The 15,171-nt window shown below is 43.5% G+C and overlaps 1 protein-coding gene across 1 annotated transcript in view; it reads left to right on the top strand.

The window, feature by feature from the left end:
• The window catches only part of lrp8 (low density lipoprotein receptor-related protein 8, apolipoprotein e receptor), a 151,852-nt gene that overhangs the window by 110,153 nt on the left and 26,528 nt on the right, over positions 1 to 15,171 (top strand). The window contains exons 5-9 of the mRNA XM_070909505.1: positions 2,388 to 2,771; positions 5,884 to 6,006; positions 7,874 to 7,996; positions 10,246 to 10,365; positions 11,694 to 11,819. Of these exons, the coding sequence (XP_070765606.1) occupies positions 2,388 to 2,771; positions 5,884 to 6,006; positions 7,874 to 7,996; positions 10,246 to 10,365; positions 11,694 to 11,819 (876 nt within the window). The remainder of the gene's footprint in view (positions 1 to 2,387; positions 2,772 to 5,883; positions 6,007 to 7,873; positions 7,997 to 10,245; positions 10,366 to 11,693; positions 11,820 to 15,171) is intronic.

Raw genomic sequence — 15,171 nt, 5'->3', positions numbered from 1 at the left:
GGAAAGAAGAAGTGAAAGACTTTGAATATTTTTTATCTGGTTTAGTGAAGTCACAGGCAAACACGACACACAGGCGCAGAGAGCTGAACTGTGGGGTTTGGGCAGGTGGCATCCTCTTCTCTGAAACAGAGAGCAGCAGGGTTTATGGGAAGTGGGGTCGTCATGTTTAGAGACGCTTCACTTCAGTGACAACAATACCAGTGATCTGAGACACAGCGCGATAATTGTGGTATTCCTTGTCAAGGATCAGGTTTGAAGTCACGATTAACCCTGGCTTGGTTCTTAATGAATAATGCCAAGGATCAGTCAGAAGCTCTGATATGCCAAAACACGACCATAAAGCGTTCCACAACTATTGTGGAAAAGGCTGTTTCTTTCCCCCAACATGACTTGTTTACTTACTTTTGTTAACTTATGTGTATGCTGTATATTGCTGCTCCGTGTTCCATTTTATTCAGGTTTCAGTATTCAGTGTGACAAAAACAAAGGAAATAGCTGAAATATGTATCCAGGGATCCAGGGATGGTGAAAAACCTAAAGAAGGAGAATAGATGCCATCCCACCCCTCTTGTAACTCGTGCAGGATGGGTTTAATACCGCCTTCGTTCCTGTGAATTTCAAACTCAAGTTAAAGTTGGTTTCATCCGTGAGACGCACATTCGATGAACTGCGAGCCGCCTGCCTGTTCCTGTAGTGGAAATAAAGCTATTGAGAACAAACTATCTTTTTTTCTTTTTTTTATAGCTCAACATCCCAGTGGGAACCACACTAACAAGCTTCTTATCCCAGCATCGCTGTTTATAGCCAACACACCTGGCTGACCAAGCTTTAATGGGAAAACGCATAAAAAAAACCCAAAAGGTGTTTAGTCTGACTTGCAACACATCATCACCCTCTGGGATGAAGCAAAATATGTTTCCAATTTTCGGAAGCAAAAAGTGTTAAAATAATCACTTTATAACTTTCACCAAGTATTTGTTTGCACAAGCACACCTTACGTGACCCCCAAACCACCTAAGCTTCTGCCGGGATGCTGCTGATGTTGTTTATGTGCTCCTGTTAATTAAATTACTTAGATCTGAGTGGGGATGATTAGCATGCTAGCAGTAATAGCTAGCAGGGAATCCAATAGCCTATTATCATAATGAGTCCCTTTGGCGCACTGTGTGGGTTGGTAGAAGCGAGAGAGAGAGAGAGTGTGAAGCGGCTATGTTGGTCGCCCAGAGAGGAACTTTACATCAAAGACAAGTGGTTTTTATTTTCTTTCTTTCTTTCTTTCTTTCTTTCTTTTTTTCTAGCAGAATACATGATTCAAATTGATTTGTCGATTTGTCCAACCTGGCTGGAATTAGATCATCTCACTGCTGGGATATATCAAAGAGGAAACACGCAGTTTGCCAGTAAAACGCAACACACACACACACACACACACACACACACACCCTCACCGATGCGTAAAGAAGTTTAAATATTATTCATCATCGTTTTTTGTGATAATTTCCCAGCTGCCAGAAGTCTCCAGATACTGTAGGTGAAGAAATAAACACATGCACAGACAATCAAGCACATAAATATACACAGTCTCCACAGGTATTTCTGTATAAACATTCACACGCACACACACAAATAGTCGCGGAGGATGGGGGGGGGGGGGGGGGGGGGGGTCTGCACTGCGGCAGGCACCTGCAGCTGTGGCCCTACTCATTGCTCATTGTACACCTGTTCCCACATACTGGACTCCTGCTGCACATATGCTCTCGACCTCCCGCTTCATATGGTCGGACGTCATGCTTATCTCCTGTGTTTCAATGTAATAATGGTTGCATTCATTGTTTAAAGGGTTGAGACCATGTTTATTTCTATTTAATAATGCATAATATTTGCGTATGCCGTCAGGCGAGTTCATCTGCTCCCCCCCCCCCCCCCCCGGCTCTTTATCCCTTTTTACTTGAACAGTTACTGCTCCTCAGCACCACGCACAGTCGCCAGTTTGACTTCAAATCAAACTCTTCCTTTTACTCCCACCGGGCACCAAAAGCCCAAGAGCAATGGGAGGGAGACGTGGAATTGCCCTCTGCTCATTAACTCTAAATTTGAACACCAACAGTGTCTTTCAATCCATCTCCACAGAACGAGAGGAAGACATGTTGCTGCATATATTCCTACTCTCCCAAGGAATTGTAATGCATGCAGTGATAAGTTAACTGTATCTGTCCTCTAACTCCCATTTTATCTTATCTCCTCCCACCTGCATCACTGTCTGCTTCCAGAAGGAGTTCAAGTGGATGCATGCTTTATTTGACAGCTGACTATAGATTATATATACATTGTCTCTCACAATGTTAACCTCCTCTGTTTTTCATCCCCCTGTCCCATTCCTCCTGTAGATGCCAAGGCCTGCCCCTCCCAAGATTTCCATTGTCGCAATGGGAAGTGTGTGGCACCAATCTTTGTGTGTGATGGCGACGACGACTGCGGGGACGCCAGCGACGAGGAGAAGTGCTTGGCTCCCACCTGCGGCCAGCACGAGTTCCGCTGCAATGACACTGAGTGCATCCCCGCCCTGTGGAGTTGCGACGGTGACCCGGACTGCAAGGACAAGTCGGACGAGTCCATGGAGCGCTGCAGCCGGAGGACGGAGCCCCAGAAACCCCAGAAACCCCGCTGCCCGGTTGGCGAGTTCCAGTGCGGGAGTGGGGAGTGTGTCCACATGAACTGGAAGTGCGACGGAGATGCAGACTGCAAGGACAAATCGGATGAAGCAAACTGTCGTAAGTCAGATGCGGATATATTGCGTTTATGTGGATGGATAAATGGATAAAAGTTTGCAAATGAATGGACTTATAATGCTGCTGGCCTTTTAATTCTTATCAAGAAACCCATAAGAGACCACATTTAGTCTACCAATAAGAATTATCTGTGTAGATGAGGTAGGTACAGCAGTTTCCCAGTGCCAAAGAACTCCAAAGTGGTTGTTGTCCAAAGACTATTGAAACAAATGATAAAAGAGTCATACCACTGATATATTCTTTAATTAAAACGAACATAGCCAGTGTAGTTTATTCTGAAACAACTCCATGACAGCATTTTCAGTCTCCAGAGAGTAGCCTTGACGTCGCTGCACATGCTCAGTGACACAGCTTTGCCAGTAAATTACATTTGCAGTGTTCATTGTAATGAAGGAATGTGTCATCCTATTGCAATGTGATGGTTCTTTTATGTCATTTATCTTTTATCTATGGCACTAAGGCTACACACAGTACTTGTTAGGAGGTCAATTCATTTTTCGTTTGTTTTTTTACTGAATCTCATGGTAATTATAAAAAAGTCAACACCAGAGGAGCATTTAATGAAGGTGATTCATGGATACCAACAATAATGCATGTTGTGTTGTGGAACAATGGCTATGTGTGTGGCTCACCGCTACTGAAGGAACGTGCTTCAAAGGCTGACAAATGACAAATCTCTGTAACACCAAGTGATTGAAAGAAGATCAATGCTAACTTTATCACGATAATCCCTGAGTGTGTTGCCATGCAACCGTGTGATCTGTGGAAGCAGAAGGAGAACCTCTGAGTGTGTTTGACCACGTGCGTTTGTTGTGTGAGTGCGCGCGCACGTGCGTGTGTGGGAGGTGAAGGTCCTTCATCAAGCGAGACCCCCATCTGGTCTCCTCTTCACACTCCCACACACCACTCAGGGAGATGACGGCAGCCATACGACATGATACAAGCACACTGCGCTGCCACACACACACACACACACACACACACACACACACACACACACACGCATGCTTTCTCAAGACTGCAAGAGCTCTAACACATGTATACATGGAGAACATACCTGTATTCTCACATGCAGTCATCAATATGCAGATATCCATGTGCGCACAAATGCCTGAGCTGAAGTAATCATACAATCATAGAGGGCGGGTCCAGTACGTAAAGGGCACTCTCAAAGTGATTACGTCAATGTATAGACAATTGCACAGACTGTATAATAATACTCTTCAAAACCCATCTTCCAATCCAACAGGTCATTATTATTCATTGACTTTGCAGGTATGCACCGCACGATGGGACAGGTTTTGATGTGAATATCACATGACAAGAAGGTTAAAAACAATATGCAAATGAGCGTCACAGTCATAGCATTTGGTCATTCAATCTGTGTTCCTATTTGCTCTTTTCTGGAAGGATAATTATAATTAAAATGTCTGTTTTCCAGGTCTATGATTGATATGCAGGCTTCTATTTGGTCATGAATAAAATAAACACAGTAGTAGCCCTGTGACGTTACTTCTGACAGCAAGTGAAGTGGTCCACATGTGGAATCATCTGTCATCAATAACCATGTTCACTGTTTCGCAGATGGGATGAGGCAGGAGCTGTGTGTACTGTATGTATTTGATTGGGTCTGTGTGCTTGCTCATCACGCTGTGACTAAAAGTGGGCGGTTGGGGGGTGTGTGTCTAACAAGATGTAATAGTTTTAGATGTCTGTGTAATGTAAATGAGGGAGCAGAGCTCAGCTTAGGGAGGTGTAACATTTCAATGTAAATGAGGGATGTGAGAACCATTGCATATCCGCGGTTTGTTCTCTCCTCCTCCTCTGTTCCTCCAAGCTTTGCTCATTCGCTCAGACCCGTCCCCTGGTTATTATCTCCCATCTTATTGGAAACATCTGTCTCAATAATCGTGCGTTATTTCGCAGACATGCTGAGACAAGTGACTGTGAGAGGGGCGACAGAAGGTTAATGTAGATGAGAAATGGTCAAATTGTATCTGCAGTTGGTTCCCGTCTTTGCCACGTGCCAACTTTTCCGCAGATGGCAGACGTTATTATTGCTGTTCATCCTGGGGATTTATCATAATTAGCTGAGCTCAGATCCCAATCATTTGTCTGAAAGAACCAGCACATTTTGTGATGGCACGGGATTATGTCTTCCACCCTGTGCTGATTTTTGGCATTGACGTGTGTTCATCTTTATTTCAAGTTTGAGCAGTAGAAGTCAGCGTCCCTGTGTGTTCATGTAAATTTTCCAGTGTCCTGCATTTGGTGTGTCTGTACTGTATGTGACCGCTCACCTACAGCACGTGCGCACATTTGTGGATTTGTGCTCACTTGGTGTGAAACAGTGCGTGTGGCTGTGTTTTATTCCATATTTCCCTGATACACCGATTGTGTGCCTCGCATTTTTGTGAGCCTCCACAGCCATTGATCATGTCTGCCTCCAGTCCCTTGGCAGAGCCAATCCAAAACACAGCACATGAATAATTAAACAGCCAGTTAAAAAGACGAATGAGTTAAATAAACCTGCCCTCCGCTTTAACGCCAGCACAAAACAAATGCACATACACACATTCTCAATAGGTCACTGGATGTGGGTTTCCCTCAGACAGTGAATGAATACCTGCCTGGTTTTCATTTCCACCGGGGCTTTTTCTGTGCAGGTTAGAGCTGTGTATGACTGATTACTGTTGGATTGGAACACACTCACTGCACAGGTTGGCCTGGTGAAAGAAGCATAACACACACCGCACACACACGTGCACATCTTCACAGACACAGCTGAGGAGGAGAAATGACGGGCTGAATATTTTCTGTAGGTGTTTGTGTGCGCGTTGTCTTTACTTCCACAGGGACATAGAATTAGATTAGAATGAAAGAGTGAGAGTTTAGGAATGTTTTCGAGGGCTAAATGTTGTCATCTAATGTGCTCATTTCTCCATCAGTATCTGTGTGTACTTTTAAAAATGCCCTGTATTTGTGTTATGAGCCTCTAGCTTTGTGTCTTCTCATAGATGAGACCGTAGATGACATTTTCCACTGTGATATTAAGCTAATTGCAATGTATCTGTTCATGGTTTGTGCCCCCCAGCCCTGCTTACGTGTCGACCTGATGAGTTCCAGTGTGGTGATGGATCCTGCATCCACGGCACCAAACAGTGTAATAAAGTCCACGACTGTCCGGACTACAGCGATGAAGCTGGCTGCGTCAACGGTAAGCGTCAGATAAGTACGGCCCGCTGCAAACATGTGAACGACCGGCTACACGCCTGCATCATATTTATTTTCACTTCGATAATGCGGGTTGTGAAATGCAGGTTTTTCATCTGAATGTTGTAGTAGCATTCATATTCCGTATTCTACGACTACGAAAAATAGAATTTTTTGTCATACTTGTTTCACAGTAAAGATCTATCCAATCAAATGTTAAATGGCTGCATCCAACTAGTCACACACACACACACACACACACACACACACACACTCACTGACCATCAGGAGCAATTTAGGGTTCAGTGTCTTGCCCAAGGACACTTCGACATGTGGACAGGAGGAGCTGGGGATGGAACCAACAACCCTGTGATCAGTGGATGACCCGCTCCACCTCCTGAACACAGCCGGCTCCTATTAAAACTTTAATACTACTAGCGAGATTCACAGGGGATATACTAGAGATTAGCACAGATGGCTGCAGTTGGCTGCGCTAGTTTAATCTGCCTCATGAGAAACTTAACTTAAAACGCTTAAAGAAGTATGTTTTGCTCCGCTAAGGCAACAAAGGCATGGAGGAATGGCACTGGAAGAGGCCACAGTGTCGAAGTATTTAAAGAATCTAAAGAATCTAAAGAAAATGTTTCTGCCTTATATCTGCTTTTAACTTCTCATAATGGCAATAATAATAATAATATTAATTTTATTCATAGAGCACTTTTCAAGCAAAAAGAACAGGCAGTGCTTTCCCAGGTGAGGAAATTCAAAACATAAGCAACATAAGGGACAATAACAAGAGGAACCATAATGAAACATATATATACACGCGTACATACATACATATATATAAGATAAAACAGCTCATGACCACAGAAGTGTAGTCTGCCAGCTTTTACAAGACGTCTTCATACTTAATAAATGTGATTGTGGAAAGCATTTGCAAACAAGTGACGGTGATATTTTTACTCAACCACTCACTGCATACACACATACACGTACGTACACGTCACCCCGACTTTACATAGTGTGGCACACACTAAGCTCGTGGTCATCGTCAGACACTCTGCCTGGCAGTGAACTTTATCCCGAAGCCAGTGTTCTGAAAGTGCAGCTGTGAACCCGAAATTGATTTTTTTTTTACTCTTCATAGTTTCCAAAAAGGGCACAGTAGAGTACGTGTGTGCTGTTTTTTCTTCTTTTTTGTGAGGTGTCATGTCATGCTTCTTTTTTTTTTCCTGTTTTCACTCCCTCCAAATTTGTGATGTTGCAATTTTTCACATTATTTGCGAGAGCTTCCAATTTTTTCCAATTCTCGCGAAGGAAAGGTCAAATCACTAGAAATACCTGCAAATCAAAAACAAAAACAATAAAAATGTTCATGCTTGATGGACCTTCTCACCTATGTGCTTTTTCAGGCACCTCTGTTTATTGCGGCCAATAAGATTCACCAATTAAAAATCTCAACAAAGCATCTCTAACCTTACATCTAACTACCTATAACCGGTCTATATTTACACAGTAGGTAGCTATAACTAAGCAGGTTGTTTTTTGATCAAATTCCTGGCTGACTATCTCCACAAACTACAAGCAACTTTTACTGTATTACTTGTAAAGGCGTCACATTTACTATAATTACGATAAGTCTTTTTATACGCAAAAAAATAAAGAAAAATCTGACCCCCACTGGATCTGACTGCCCCACAAATTATGAAATGAGAATACTAATTTGGTACATTTTGTTTGTTTAAGACACCTACTTAAGTCCCTGAATATTGCTAATAATACTATTCTCATGTTTCTAGGTGAAAAAGGGATGTAGTTCTGTAAGTTAAAACCTGATCTCTAACTAGTGTGTTGCGTCTTCACCACAGTTACAAAGTGCGACGGGCCGAGGAGGTTCCGCTGTAAGAACGGGGAGTGTATTGACAGCAGCAAGGTGTGTGACAATGTGAAAGACTGCAAGGACTGGTCTGATGAACCCATGAAGGAGTGTGGTAAGATCGCTTCTCTCCGTTTCTCTTCACACACGCAAAAAACATGCCCAGATACTCATTAGTTCTTTCACCACCTCAGGCATACATGGCTGTACATACATGCTGGTGTAATAGCGCTGATGCGCTCACGCACAGCCCGGCAACATCAGCTGCTTCTAATGTGGGTGGTCACTCTTCTTAGTAAATGGAGCCTCATTTGATCAAGGTAGGGCAAAGCAGGACATTTCTCGACTGACTTGTTATGATCAAAGAGCCAAGCAGCTCTCTGCCCTCTGGTGCGATCTTAGCCAGGAAAACGTGACCTGACTACATTACCCATAAGGACCCACACAGATTATCCACACACCATAGATAATTACCACTTAGTGAGCTTCAGTCACGGATCTCACATCACAAGCAAATGAAATCCAGCTGCAAACAGAGTGCAGATGAGAAAAAAACCCAAAACATACCTGTTTATTAAGGTCTATCCAGTAAATGTAGCTCATGTAATTACAATTGAAGGACTGTACCTTGTGTTGTATTTGTGAAATGTCACTCAAGCACATGTAAGCAGTAAGTCCCTGAGATCACTCAAGGAAAGTGCACTTGACTCCCAGTCTTGCTCTGAAGTAGAGTGGTCTCAAGCCAGTCACATGGGTATAGAAATGATTTCAGCTCACTCTGATCTTGAGGCAGATGGATATACACTGTAATGAGATTGCCCTGTAACCATGTCATTAATGTTAAACATGATGTTCAGTGTGGCTCAAGGCAAACCTGCTTCTCCTCCTTTAGCTAGAAGTGGAGAATGTGGTAGTTCCAGGCCAAAGCTATGTAAAATGGTCAAAAATCAAGTTATATTTACATTGAGTGTCACCAAAACACATTGTGTGTATCCTTTAGGGTCTAACAAATGTTTTGAATGCATTGCTAACAGTCTTCTCCCAAACTCTCCCAAACTGTTGAGAGTCTAAATTGTCTACATTTTTATTTATGATGTAGCAAAGATTTCTCTTAAGGGGAACTGCAGAGATCATTTCAGTTAGTCATGGAGGGGAGGGGAATTCCACTCTGCCTGTGAAAATATTATTTTCAAATTGTGACGATGACATCAGGGGTTATTATCAAGGTTTCGACTTGAAAAAACGTTGCTTGGGGGCATGAAGTTTGAAAGAGGTTGATGTTAAACAGGCTGGGAGGGTCTAATGAGAGACACTATCATGTTGCAGTATGGGAAGTGTATGTTTTTAGAGTTTGACTCATATATAGGGACTAAAAGGTAGGATATCTCTGCCTCAGTTGCATCCATTTTGACAGTTTTTGAGGAGTTTCCCAACACTAAATCTCTGGAGTACCCCGTTATTGGAAATAAGGGACCTAGGCCAAATCTTAAAAGACAGCCCCAGACCAAAAGTATACAAATGTTGACATAACAAATTACAACCTTAATTTTAGTTAAGTGTCATGCAGATTTCTCAGTCGTTACTTCCCTCTGTCTCTCTCCATTTCTATTCTTGATGTCTCTCGCTCTCTCCCTCCCAGTCTCACTGTCTCTCAGCAAAACCTGTAGCCTTGAAGCTTAAATCTTTAATGTAAACCGGTAATGAAGTACCAGCTTTAGCTTTATGCAGCGATCTCTCTCTCTCTGCTCCCCGGAGGGTAGTTGAAAGACAAAGGAATAAATGGAGGCGCAGAAACAGATACAAATGGAGGGGACACAGAGGAAGTCCAATCTGTTCAGCCAGAAAGAAAACAAGGAGGAAATGGAGAGAATGAGATGGAGAGGATGAAGGACAGCGTGTGTGTGTGTGTGTGTGTGTGTGTGTGTGTGTGTGTGTGTAACAATAGGCACCTGGAACACGTGGCCGAGCTCCCTGTTGGTGAGTGGATTGGTTCCAGGTGCGTTTGGCGAAGACTGTGCCTGCAGGCCGTGAACACACACAAGCAAGGCCATGAATATACACACAACCATACCCATGACACTCTCCCTTTCTACTGCTTTTAAGCTCTGTGTCTTTTCTTCTTTAACGTAAATTTGAGGTGCACACAGACACACTTGACGGGACTGAATTGTCTTAACTGGCAGGATGTTTCAAACCAACGTTTGGGTGTTTTGCCCCTCTGTCCGACTCTTTATTTGTGTCTTACCCAGGCCGAGTTGCAGCCCGCTGGGGTTATTTCATCATTGCTCAACTCCTCTTTACTTCCCTCCCCTCTCGTTCCTGTCCCATCCTCTGTCCTTCCCCCTACTGCCCATCTCGCTGCAGGCCTGAACGAGTGTGCAGACAACAATGGTGGCTGCTCCCACATCTGCAGGGACCGGAGAATCGGTTATGAGTGTGACTGTCCCTCCGGGTACAAACTCCTCGACAAAAAGACTTGTGGAGGTAAAGAAAAAGTTAAAGTTATGCGGCAAGACCGCTGCCTTTATGCAGAAGACCACGAGCGATGTACAATCACACCTCTGTCCTATTTAGTTCTGTGAGAGACCATGGGAGCTCCATAAGGGTTAAGTAGGGTTACTAACCCTGCTAACTATTATATTCATTTCCATTGAAAATTAAGTCAGCTTCATCTATCTGTGTCCAGTAAAGAACGAAGACTGAGACATGACTTGATGCAGAGCTTAAACAAAAACGACTTCTTTCAACCACTCCAAGGCGGACATATTGACATGTTGTATCTTCTTCATATGATCCACATCTGGGTGTACTGGGAGTCATTGTGATTGTAGTTTGGTTGCCAGGTCCAGATGCTTGGGCAGATCTACATATGAAAGGCAAGGCATGTTTTTTATAACCCACCGTCCGTGATGGTGATGTTACGTTCAGTTGGAGCTGTTACAGAGAGTTGCTTAAAAAAAAATTGTAAAAAATGTTGCAACAGTCTCTGAAATCGCATTTTGCGTTTCCTGTCTCCGAAGCAAGTTAAATGAACGAGAAACAAAGCATAAATTAGACAGCTTTGAAGTCGCTTGAAAGGGATTTGTTTTTACTTTTACTGGACAGAGCGAGGGGAAGCGGGTTCCCCTGCTTCACGTCTTGCTGCTAAGCCTGACTGAACACATCCCAAATCCTGATCTCAGTGAGATCAAATTGGCATTGATCTTCGAGTGGAGCTGTGGGTTTGCTGGCAAGCGAGCATTTCCCAAAATGTTGGACTTTTGCTTTACGATTTTATTTGGTTTAAGGTGTTTAAATGTACCTCAATTTCAGTCCTGTCTGTTGTCAAACAAACTAGCACGGACAATATATCTGTGCAGTGGACAGGTGTATTCTGTGGGCAGAATATTAGTTCACATAAAGAAGAGTTCAGTCCAGCAAAGTACATGAAACATTTTCAGCCACGAGATCTTCTCTTTGACTGAGAAATAGTATACCATAGAATTGTTTTTGGTAAAAAATCACTTCCAATACCCTTAAAAACAACGATAGTCTCAATACTGAGCGAATGTAATTGAACTGGATTTCTCATGATGACATTATTACTTAACAAGCTTTCGCATTCACATTTCTCAAACCAAGATCTAATCCCGTCTGTTGGAGCTCTCTGCCAGGTAGGTATAAATCACAGAAACTCCATTTGAAGACATGTACTTCTCTTATTTCTCATTCTTCAGACAAAAATGACTTGTGTGTGTGTGTGTGTGTGTGTGTGTGTGTGTCTGTAGTTTTGTTTTGATCTTTATGTCTTTGTGCCATGTTTCTCCCCACAGACATAGATGAATGTGAGAACCCAGATGCCTGCAGTCAGATCTGCATCAACTACAAAGGAGATTATAAGTGTGAGTGCTACGAAGGCTACGAGATGGACCCTGCCTCTAAGACCTGCAAGGCCGTGGGTGAGCCGTTTACCACACACACACACACACACTCACATGTACAGGTAAAGACACACACACTGTCAGAGACGGATTTTCTCACCAAAATGTAGTCATGGGCACACATGTACTTAAAAGGAATCACATGGCGAGACCAACTCTTATATGCACACCAATTATTCTCCAATTTCAGCACCCTGAGCTACCGAGGCACATCCCACGCTATTCTCACACTGTGGGGACAAGGGGCTTGCTTTGTATGCGGGCCCTGCACAGCAATCTGTGCAAAGATAAATATTTGCCACCTTTTTCTGCAGTCCTCACTAATGAAAAGTTTGCAGCCAGCTGCCTCTGCTCTCCCTGGAGTGTCAAGGGAAGGATGTTGCGTGGGGTGGGGGCCTGCTCACTCACTAGAAGACACAGGCAGGGTCTGTACCCCTTGTTGGCCCGGGTAAACACTCCAAGCAGTGGTACGAATGAAAATAAAATCTTGTCCTCAACGCTGCACCAGGCGAGCTTGTTATTGAAAAATGGTGCGCCGAAATCCTGAAGTGAAGATGCAACTGTAGCTTGTTAGCTGCACCCACGACTGCCCCCACCCCCCCTCGGTTACAGCTGGCTCTACTGATAACGACGCTGTCTGTCAACAACCATTTAAACACCTGCAGATAACGTTTCCTGCTACCACAGACAAATTAGAGCTTCTGATGTTCAGTGATGTTGTGTTAAAAGTTGATATATGTTACATCTAACGCGTTGAAAACAGAATTTCAATGCTGTTGGTCATGCAAAACAGTATATCTTTTCCACTTAGAAGAATAGAGGGGTACCTGCAGACCTAGAGAGCATTAAAACTATAATCAATGCATTATCAGGAAACATAACCTCTCGCTCTGGCAGTGTTAATGCCTTGCAACTACCGCTTGAATTGAGAATGGAACCTTTAACTGATTGAGTCACGCAGCAAATTCACTTTTTTTTTGTGGGGAAAGCGAGAGAAAAGAGTGTTATTAGTGATTACCGCCATCGGTCTTAGGTCGAGTCATTATAGGGTGAACTGGTCTGGTAATGAGAGAGCTTAAAGCAGAACACAGGCCCCTCACTCTTACGTTAAGTGGCATAAAAACCACCATTGATTGCCTCACGCCTCTCTGTGTGAATCTTTATTACTGTTAGGCAAATTGGACAGTGCTCGTCAGGCCACGGCATTTATTAGAGGGGAGGTTAGGCAAGCAGAGGAGAGAAAAAGATGAGTGGATGGATGTGTTGTGGGAATATCTCTCCGCTGATCGGCGCTGAGCCAAAGGAGACAGAGGAAGAGGAAGAGACAGAAAATGTGACAGGATTATTCTGTATGTTGAGGAAGGGCTGTGCGATGTAGCTTTTTTTTTTTTTTTTTGAATCACTTTATTTTTAATTTAACCCACCTCGCTTTGAATACAACAACGTCCTCACCGCCTGCGGCCATTTTCTCACGCCGCACAGTTTGTGTTGTTGTGTCACATGTCGGATGGTGCAACCCAACAACACACCCGTTAAAATGGCGTGGCGTGTCACTCGTAGCAGCTCCATTATCACAGGATATGATGAGGCGTATTCGTTATGTGCTTTCATGGCGGTTTGCATTTGACACATTTAAGCGAAACTATGGAACAGTTTTCTTGTTGCCCTCGATGAAGTGTCTATCGCCTGTACGTAACGCTATCGTTTTATCACCCAGGCCTATGAGGTTGAGGTTTATTCATCCAGAGGCACAAATTAGGATAGGACCATAGATGAAGAGATGTCTGCGTCATGAAGCTGACGTAATGTGGACTTAATGAAGCCGCACTTGCCTGTGACCCCATCCCTAGACGCCCATGTACATCCAATCACACGCATGTGCGGCCACAGACATCAACACACCTATGCACGTCTGGATTCTTGGCCACACAAATTCCGCATGCAGTCGTTTCGAGGAGTCACGTCAACGTTGGTACACAGATTGCAATTCCCCTGTGACTGACTGTCCTGGAGGAACGTCATGTTGATGTGATGAGATGTGACACGTGCCAAGTGTCAATATCATCTGCACATATTGAAGGTTCGGACTGCAAAATGCCAGGCCGTTACTCGTGCTTCTATCTCGGAGGCACGCAGCAGAGCACACAGCGCCATTTATAGCTTTGTTTTTCTGCATTTCCCGCTTGCGTTTGTTGTCGTTAGCGCAGGTCGAGCCTACGCAGGTAATTGTGAGTAGAGTTACTCACAGCTGAGCGATAACCTTTGGTCCCGTGTACAACGAGCGCATTTCATTCTAATCCTAACACGTCGTTTTTAGGCTCTGCAGATTAATTTCAGAGTAATATGCAACTGTTACACTAGCAATGCTAATTAAAAATAAAGTCATAATGCTTTCCCTCTTCTAAGCTGGTATTTGTGTGTGCGTGTTTGTATTAGTACAGCATCCATTAAGTCCCCTGAAGAAAGCCTCGCTCTACACTAATTGCATTCATTGTTTTTGTGTTCACACCTTCATGGGTGTGATGCCACTCACTGAGTCGTCAACTTGAGTTATTATTGTTGTGTGTAAGAGAGAGAGGGAGTGTGAGAGTTTGCTGTATGTATGAGAAGGATGGAGAGAGGAAAGGGGGGGTATGAGAATAACAGCCAATCAGCAGTTTCCCAGGCATTTCTTGACCAGTTTAGTCGTCTCTCGTATATAAATCGGAGTTGGACATTGAATTCAATAGGGCCAAGACCAAGAGAGAGAAAGCGAGGGATGGAAATATGAAGGCACACATGAAGGAAAACAACACCTGTCTCTAATTTCACAAAGTCCAGAATCCAAATGTGTATTCTTTTATTTTTATAAAAGACGCTTAATAAAATGAAACAGTTTCATGCTGCAACTGGAAGATTAATCGGACAAAAACAACTGATGTTAGTGATGTTGTTGTTGTTGGATTCAACATGGCTGCTGACTAATCGAACGTAATAACTACGCTGCAGATCTGAAGTGTCACTCAAAACAATGAACTTCCCTCACTGGTCTCTGCTAACCAGCTTTCATTAGCATCAGCTATATAAACATGGATACTTACAAAGCAAACCTTGCAACTGATGGCCTTGTAGTTCTTGTAGGAACCGCCATTTCCTACAAATGCAGTAGTGGCGGTTTTGGGGGCCAACGTTGTCCTGAAATATTTTATGAATAAAGGTAACATCCACATAGAGACCGTGAAATTGCTCATTAATGGCAGTAGACAGCTGAGCCCTTTAAGGTAGTCAAATAGAAGTTTATGAGACTTAGCTCGGAATACATTCCAGGTCCACACACAGACTGGTGGATGAAAGCAGGACCCGCTGTCACAACGATGCAGAGGAAATATAC

The sequence above is a fragment of the Enoplosus armatus genome, chromosome 7, assembly GCF_043641665.1.
Source record: "Enoplosus armatus isolate fEnoArm2 chromosome 7, fEnoArm2.hap1, whole genome shotgun sequence".
NCBI lineage: Eukaryota > Metazoa > Chordata > Actinopteri > Centrarchiformes > Enoplosidae > Enoplosus > Enoplosus armatus.
Note: the sequence above shows the minus strand (reverse complement) of the source record. Positions and strands in the feature narration are given on the sequence as shown.